Below are 8,858 nucleotides of genomic sequence, written 5' to 3'. Positions count from 1 at the left end.
TGTTCCAAATGGGAAATCCTTCTGCTCCAAATGACCGAGCTGAACAAAGTACTTGTATCATGTAACAACCCGGGGTTAACTAGCATCTTCAAATTATGATGGTTCAGAGTGTACTGTTTCTTACTATATATTCCATCAAATGTGTAATGGCTGGCAATGAAGCTGGAGACGCAAAAGCCTAGCGTCTCTCCCTAATTAAATAGAGCAATGTTAAACCACAAAGAAAAGCACGGTTGCAGTCGCCTCCACCAAACAACTCGGGATGAGCCTGGAAAAATTGCAACATCCAATCAAATTCAGCTAAAAAAACAGCTCTATGCCAGCTAACATTGCCAGGTAGGCGACCTGAACCCTACATTCCCATTTCTTCAGCTTGGCCCTTTCCTGTCCATATGCCCCCATTGACTTCCACCCTTAAGGTTATGAGTGTAACTGTCAATCTATGCTTCCTGGTGAAATTTTCTTTGTCCACGCCGGAACCGTTTAAAGTTCATCATGCCCGGGCTGCTTCGAAGACATGGCATCCAGTTTGTTTTGCAGCTCCTACCAAATTAAAACAACCGTATAAGCCTCAAACATCTTTAGAAAAGGGAAGATTATGGCATCTGTGAATGAAATGAAAGAGAAAGGACCTTCAGCTTCTCCTCGACGCAGAGTGCGGGCGTCGACAATACAGCAACATACCTGCAATGGCAAATATGTATGTATATAAGATGGTGTACTGCGGTTTTTTTAGAGAAGATAGAAGCTTAATCTGTATCAATCCACATACTCGCATCTGCTAGGCTCATCAACGTCATTAAGCTCATTGCTCAGCCCACATCTAAGCCTAACCTGCACGAGAGCATAAACAACAGAAAGGGTTGGAATTTAGAACCTGCAAACAGAAAGGGCATGCAAGTAGAGTTACCTACCTTTAGGCTTCGGTCAGGACCATTCCAGCATTTGTCTCCACCTGAAAAGTGCATTACTCTGTACGATTCTTCAAATTTGTCCCATCTCCTGATGATAGAAAATTCGTTTTAAGGCGTCAGGACATGTGAACAAAAAACATGCCAAGCATTCAAGCAAGTCATTCTATCACTGAATGCAGTTTCTAAGTATTCTAGAAAGACGTTTTAAAGCTAAGCACCAGTAAACAAGATGAAACACACTTGTAAATACAGCAAAATGAGTAAGGGCTATCATTACCTAAAGAGCAGTATTTCTTAAATCCACTATAAAAATATTCAGAAACCACCTGATATTCAAAGTCATGTAAAACAATAGAAACATATATAGTCTAAAGACAGAATGGGCCCTCGCTAGTTGATCCCCTGAACATATTCCTCAAATGACATTACCTAAACAACATTCATAAATTAGACATTTTAATTAACATAATTGTATTTGACAGCAACATATGAAGCTGTAATCTGAAAAGCACCATCAACTGGCATAGTAGGAAAACTACATGTTGCATTTATAGATGATCATTGGCTAATGACTACGTTCAAACTCACCCATTTTTTCTCGGTAAAGGAAGGACAGTTCATACCTTTGAGGTTATTTTTGTCCCGCGGATAAGTGAACTAACAATGAACAAAAGTGCATGCTATCTGAAACATTACTGGTGGTCTATGTAGTGCATTGTCTTAAAGAGCACTATTACCATCCACTTGAGAGTATTTAACAATTTAAAAGGAAAAAAAACTCGACCTGCGGAGGGTAAGACAATCATCGGTATTATATTGAGAGAAAACCCCCCGAACCCCTGCCACACCCATACATAGCGGCACCGTAGCCCATGTGAGAACAACCGCGACCAGGACCAGGCCTTAGACCTGTGATTTGTCATGGGACAGATTTTTTAACCCCGGCTTGAAATTCACTCCCACAAAAAGTCCAAGTCAATACCTAAGGAGTGCTACTCAGAGTCTCAGACCACCTAACCAACTCAGCAAGAGGCCCTTTCACAACAATTTAAAAGGATAATGAGAATTTTTGCCCATGTAGGTCCACAAAATATCACTATAACCCTTTCAATAAACAGTAGGCTCAATCATTATTAGAAAAAAACACAGCAGCAACATACAAAAAGTATGATTAACTTACAAATAGAAAATTATGAGATTTCAGCAAAGAAAGAAGAACGAGAAGCATACCCCAGGTTGGTGGAACTGTGCCCTTCAGCCTGTGATGCTTTCTTATATGCACAGACCTTGTAAGTATACCTATCCATAAGGATACCAGTTCATAAATTAGAACCAAATAATAAAAAGCAATAAAAACAGAAGGGGCAGACAAAAAAGATTGGATGATAATATACATACTTTCCTTCCTTGGTCTCAAAGCACTGATCATAAAAGGAATAGAACTCCTTGTCTTTGCCTAATAACAATAATGTGTTTAAAATTAAATCTGATTCCATGGACATACTCTACAGAAGAAATGTATCATCTAGATAATTAGACTAATAAACAAGACGAAGCACATCTAGAGCAGCTATTAACTCATAGCACAGGACAAAAAAATGCAAAGATAAAAAAATATTTGTTCTGCTGAACTCACAGTTCAAAGGTAAAGAACTAAGATGTACTGAAGGTATTTGGATTTTGGAATGCAAAGTTAAATTCTGTAACTCGAGGATTCTCAGCTCATAGACCAAAATGTATATTCAGCAGAAATTAGAAACGGATGTTCTTTATTTATATTGGAGGCATTTCATCATCAAATTTTTTATGGTTGTTATTTAAGTGTTTTGATGGCAGCACAGTCCACCAGAATGTCAACGATTGCCAGTCTATGGAAGAACAAGACAATAGACTGATAGAGCTTTTGCAAAGGGAAAATTACATCTGACAATCAGAAACAACTTTAGGTGTGAAGTACAAACAACAAACTATAAAAATCATTATGGCAGCCAACCACATAGTGAACAGAGTTTCAAATTAACTTACCAAAATCATGTTTTAGCTTCTCAGCTAAATTGGATATCTTAGACTGAATTTTTGAAAGCTTTGAGTTGGCATCGTCATACTCCTTACGAACACGAGAAGCCTCTAAAAAAAGTTGATATGCGAATGTTATAACATACCCTCATGACTCATGAAGAATCGACTGATTAGAAACCACTATATACAAATTACCTGACAAATCTACAGGGGTCCTAAAAAAGTTGAATTTTTGGAAAACATTCTGTACAGTCTGCTGAATTTTGTCCAACCACGATGCATGTCCTGGCTCAGTTAAATCTGGAATAGCAAATAAACATTAACAAATCAGAATCACATAAACAGAACAAGAAGTAGTCATGTCACTAGCTGAATGGTGATCACCTTTCTGGTCATCATCAGATTTATAGGACTCAACATGCTCATCATGGTCATCAACATATTCATCTTCTGACTCATGATCAAACTCTTCATCTTCATATTTATGCCTGTCATCCTCAACTTCTGAATGATAACCATCATAATTTTCTTCAGCAGGTTCTGGAATTTCTAATTCGTCTTCAAGTGCTTCTTTTGCAGGTTCTGGTATTTCTTGCTCATCTTCATGTCCCTTCTTATCATCTTTACTAACCTCACTTACACTTTCTCCAGTCCAACGTGAAGCTACCATGCGACCTAACTCTTCTCTTGATAAACCCTCAGGATTGTCAGAGCTATGATCCTGAAATTCAGCAAAACATGCTTCATATACTGTGGCACATTCCCAAAAACAATAACAAGAATTATTGCTGAATCAAATCATGCTATTGCCAGCATAACTGATAGCAATAATAATGTCCCTAGTAAGTGTTACTCCCTCTATCATGAAAAGAATGGGAGTCTCGGTTTTGGAGAAGTCAAACAATCTCAATTTTGACCAAATATATAAAAACTACTCCTAAGTATCACTAAATTAATCATGGAATGCATGTTCATAATAAACATATCTAAAGATACAAAAATGATACTATTTTCTATAAACCTAGTCGAACTTATGATTACCTAACTTCTCAGGAAGCAAGATTCTATTCTTGGAGGGAGTAACTAGTCTTGATCAAGTGTAACAGTGTAACTAAAGATGGATGATGTGCAAACACTAAGTGCTGGAACAGATGTATTATCTGAGATCAATGTTTACAAGTCGGGCGACCAGCTGGTCGAGTGAGAGGGGTGACCAGGCGACTAATCGCGATTAGGGCGACGATTAATCGACCTAATCGGTCCTGGTCGACCTCTGGTAGTCCGTTAGTCGTCCTATAGATTTAAGGACATATGCATATGTATATAACTATATATTAACTATATAAACACTGCATTTCTGCAATAATATAGGCATAATTAGTAGCACTGTAACTACTGGGTATTGGGCTACTGCCTACTGGGAGATACCAGATGACTGCTATCTTCCGGGCGCTGCAGAGGTAATAGAGGGAAAGGGAAGGGAGACTGGGAGATAATCAGAGAAGGGAGAGCAGGTGCTACCTTCAGATGACGAGCTCATCTTCAATTCTTGACTAGCTGACAGACACCAGAGCACTGGAGTACTGGACGGCTGGAGCACTTGGAGGCTGGAGCAGAGACGTCGGCAGAAACCAGAGAGGACAGAGGAGAGGAGTAGGGTTTCTGGCGGCTGGGAAGGGTTCTGGCGGTTGGAAGGGTTTTTGGAGGGGCGAGCTACTGTAGATGGGCCAAAAACCAGAGTGAAGTCCAGTACCAAAATTGCAACGACCAAAAACGACCAGGAAGCGTTCGACCAGACGACTAATCGCCCACGTCGACGACTAGAAACCCTACTCGCGTCGTCCTCCTAATCGCCCTCTTCCAGGCGACCAGCCCGACTAATCGCGATTAGTCGGACGACTTGTAAACACTGTCTGAGATGTCAGGATCTAGACAACATATAACTAAGCAGTGAGAGGATGTTTTTTTTGTATTGGCTCTTTTTATTTCTCTTATTATAAAGATATGCAGCTCGCCTGCGTGTTCGAGAAAAAAGATAACTAAGCATTTGAAAATAATCAATAGGATATGCCAACTGAGATTTAAATAGCTTACATCACCCTTAGACATGAAATCAACATATCTTCCAAGAATAAGTTGCTACAAAGAATAGCCAAAGCTCACTGGTTAAAGCAACTTGCATCTAAGTAAATTAACTACAATGACCACACATCACTTATGTTTTACCACTTAAAAGGTAAAAAGGGGATCAATCGCCTTACCGTCTTAAAAACTATGGTAATGTGACAATATTGTTATACAAGTTATAAGGTTGTCCGCGGCAGATCGTGTAAAATAGGGGATTGACACTGTTTGTAGAGTGAAGTTTGAAATAGGGGATGAGATAGGGAATGTGATAGGGTAGCTACTGGAGACAGCCTAAGATGAGAGCATAGCACTAAAAGGCTAGAAGTAAAGTGTTTTTATACAGGTTTAACTCTAAGATAAGAAAAGATCAATTCTATCATAGAACATGACACAGTAAATAAAAAAGGGAAATGACATAAACAATCTGGAATGTGGTTAATGTATAACCTTCTCTAATGTAGGTACTGCAGACTCCTTGTGCAGCAATTCATCTAAAGTTCCAGCTTCAACGCTAATGTCATCTTTGTTTACAGAACCCTGCTGTAAAATATATCAACCCAAAATAATATTATTGGTCAATTTCACAAGACATGATAGCAATCAGACTATTGATTTCGTAACAAGAGAATATAACACGAGGACTTCCTGGGAGATCACTCATCCTAGTATTACTTTTGCCTAAACACACTTATTGATTTTGTAATATCAAAGCTCAAAATATCCAACAACTAAGTGTCGCAGAGATGTGTATGTTGTGTTGGATATGTGGGCACACAAGATTGGACCGAGTGAGAAACGATGACATACACGATCGGCTAGGAGTAGCGCCAATTGAAGAAAAGCTTATTCAACACCGGTTAAAATGGTTTGAGCATGTCCACCGAAGAACCCCAGAGGCACCGGTGCATAGAGACATCATAAGACGGGACAATAATGTGAAGAGAGGTAGAGGTCGACAAAACTTGACATGGAAGGAGACAATCAAAAGGGACTTGAAAGAATGAAATATCCCAATGAAGTTGTGTTTGGATAGAAGTGCTTGGAAAGAAGCTATCCACGTGCCCGAACCATGATTAGGCTTTTTTTCCTTTTAGTGCTCTCAAAAGTTTTTCCCCTCTCCTTTCTCTCTCTTTCTCTTTTTGGTGACATCTTGTTGGGTTTCAACTCTAGCCTACCCCAACTTGCTTGGGACTAAAAGGCTATGTTGATGTTGAAAGCTCAAAATATACCTGCTCAACAGATGCTCCGCTTTCTGCTGCATGATTATCATGGTCTGTTGCATGATTATCATGGTCCGTTGCATGTACATCATGCTCTTCGGCTACCTATGTCCAACAAACGAAACGATGTGATAGCAAAGATCTATATGTTGCAGTTGAACTATCCAGTAAACATCTACATTTCGGATTACTGCCCATGTTCAACAATGGTTATATTATCTATGTTTTACAGTAATGGAGCATCCTTCTGAACTGTGATTTCACATAATATTAAACAGGAATAATGGAAACACCAGTGTCCAGGGCACATGTAACACTATAAGGTGTTATTGTTTTAGCAAATGATATAAGGGAATTATAAAGATAAAACCAAATACAGATTCCTCATTACTGATGTAAATGATTTGATACTTAATGCATACAGTTGTTTGATGTATAATAAGCATAACACTAAAACAGAAAGAAATGCCAACCTTGTTTTCATCTTCTTGCACATGGTCATGAGTTTCCTTAGAATCTACATCCGGAGAGGCATCAGGTGTTCCCTTTTCATCAGCAGCTTGCTTTTCAGCTTCTTTTATTCTCTTCTCTTCCTTCTCTTTTCTTAAACGTTCTTCTTCCTCTGCCTTCTCTATAAGTCTCTTTTGCTCTACATAGATGGAAGGACTTATTTCAACAACAAAGCTACAAACACCAAACATTTGTTTGATATACCACTATTTGACAAATGGCTCAATACCAATGGATACAAAGACCACACCTTTGAGTTTGTCAACAAGTCCTTGGAGTATTTTCTCTTCACCCTTCAATTTTGCTAACTCTGCTTCGTCTTTAGCATAAGCCTCTTTTGCCCTCTCAACTTCCTGATTCCGAATAACTACACCACTTTTGTATGTAGCGACTTTCTTCTTCAATTTCTCCCTTGCCGCTTTGCCAGCCTCCCAGCAAGTGTTCTTACAGGTGATATTGCTGTCATATTCATCACTCCCATCACAGCAATCTAGGAGGGAAGGTGCAAATACAGAGAATTAATCGCCTAGTGGGGTTTCACCAAAAGCGCCATGATACACAAAACAAGAGCTCCAACGACTTTCACAGTCTGTATTGTACCTTGCACATGCATCTTTATTTAACAAAACAAGTAAGCAATGAATCTAACAATGCCAACAATTATGATCCTCTTACCACAAATGCCGTCATTCACTCGTGATGAGAAGATCGTGACTGGAGTGTGGCCTGCATTCTTGCAGTAGAACTTCGCCTCAGGGCACGCAGATGTCCCTGCATGCAAGAGTCATAATTCAGCTACATAACTGTATCTGTATTCCTACAGTTCCAACAACAACAAACACATAGTGATGTCATGACACACACACAAAAACAAGAAATCTACACGATGAATAGAGAAATCCATTCAAATAAGGAGAATGAGGCAGTACCGGGCTCGTCGGTGCCGTCGGGGCAGTCGCAGAAGTCGTCGTTGAGCTGCTCCCGGGAGAACCTGCCTGATCCGTCCCTGCATTTAATCACGCCGCCTCTGTAGTACGCCTCATCTGCAACCCCCAGAAACGTTGAATCAAGAAACGCATCGACCGAAGGAAACAGGGAAAGATGGAAAGAAATAGCAGAGCAGGCGTGGACAGATCCGGTTGAACCTTGCGGGGGTATGCCCAGGGTGTCGAGGGGCGGCTTGGACTCCACCGCCGCGGTGGCACATAGGAGTAGGGCGCCGACGAGGAGGAGCCTCATGCCTGCGCAGCGCACGGAGGAGGGTCAGGACTCAGGAGGAGCAGATCGGCGGTGGCTCGCTTCGGGGTGCTCGAGTCCGAGTTCTTCCGTTCTTCAGGCCACAAGCGTGTTGTATATTGCAAGTCGAGTGTGTACTAGACTAGACCTTGCATTTTGCAGATAAAAAAGGAATGGTTTATTTTGGGCCGAAAATTCATGGTGAGTAGTTTGTACACCAGGGTTCACCGTACCGTTTAGAGTTCAAAACCTCTAAAAACCGGGATCGGTTTGATATTTCAAATTCAAAAAATCGACATTAAACTGGTAAACCACCTGGGAAACCGCCAAATTTCATCGAGAAACTGGTTTTCGTGGGTTTTTCAATTTTTTGACCGATCCGTGCTTTCAAATCTAAACAAAACGGTTTTCGAAGATTTCTCGACGAGAAACCGGTAATTTTCATTGTTTTTAACTAAAATGCAACTAATTTAAAAATAAATATGAGATATACCATAAAAACATTTAGACCTTTATTGTATGTTTTTCTGTGTTTATCTTTTTTTTCCACTTTTTGAATTTAGAACGAAATTTAAAAAATCAGGGAGAACTGTTCCCGGGGATCGCGTGGTTTTGGGGAACTGGGCGGTTTACCGCCGATTATTGCCGGTAAAACCTTGGTGTATAGTCACCAAAAGATAAACGAATTAGGTTTGCAATTCGCTCGATATAATTTCAGTCTTGACAAGTAGATCTGTACTCATGTTAAAATTGTAACCGACTCTAGTTTCATGCTTTCTATGTAGGTATAAAACTCAAGAATTTATAATTCCTTCTTAGGAATTTAGGTCTC

The 8,858-nt window shown here is 39.9% G+C and overlaps 1 protein-coding gene across 5 annotated transcripts; it reads right to left on the bottom strand.

Annotated features, from left to right (window-relative positions):
• On the bottom strand, positions 1–8,211 carry LOC100279808 (uncharacterized). Of its 5 annotated transcripts, none has more exons than XR_002263936.3 (17): positions 7,936–8,211; positions 7,720–7,833; positions 7,466–7,561; positions 7,041–7,280; positions 6,754–6,929; positions 6,290–6,385; positions 5,508–5,600; positions 3,318–3,654; positions 3,129–3,233; positions 2,940–3,041; positions 2,313–2,370; positions 2,145–2,213; positions 915–1,002; positions 773–834; positions 633–684; positions 357–543; positions 1–268 (listed from the first exon to the last, which is right to left on the bottom strand). XR_002263936.3 is itself a non-coding variant. In XM_008656609.3 (16 exons), exons 1-16 carry the CDS (start codon positions 8,027–8,029, stop codon positions 484–486), a joined length of 1,839 nt encoding a protein of 612 aa, XP_008654831.1. In that variant the 5' UTR covers positions 8,030–8,211; the 3' UTR covers positions 1–483. The 5 variants fall into 5 exon arrangements, 3 of the variants coding, with proteins under 3 accessions (XP_008654831.1, XP_020397667.1, NP_001146236.1); XR_002263937.2 differs by having other exon boundaries at positions 5,508–5,597; XM_008656609.3 differs by having other exon boundaries at positions 1–543; positions 5,508–5,597.
• Positions 8,212–8,858: the final 647 nt, after the last annotated feature.

This window comes from Zea mays, chromosome 8, assembly GCF_902167145.1.
Source record: "Zea mays cultivar B73 chromosome 8, Zm-B73-REFERENCE-NAM-5.0, whole genome shotgun sequence".
Taxonomy (NCBI): Eukaryota; Viridiplantae; Streptophyta; class Magnoliopsida; order Poales; family Poaceae; genus Zea; species Zea mays.
This window is presented reverse-complemented; position numbering and strand designations above follow the sequence as displayed.

Bases quoted from the DNA above. Each gene is read 5' to 3' on its own strand.
- LOC100279808 (NM_001152764.1), bottom strand. From the start codon at position 8,029: ATGAGGCTCCTCCTCGTCGGCGCCCTACTCCTATGTGCCACCGCGGCG. The intron at 835-914 runs GTAGGTAACTCT...GCTCTCGTGCAG, and splicing joins GTCCTGACCGAAGCCTAAAG to GTTAGGCTTAGATGTGGGCT. The intron at 544-632 runs GTCCTTTCTCTT...TTAATTTGGTAG, and splicing joins GCGTCGAGGAGAAGCTGAAG to GAGCTGCAAAACAAACTGGA.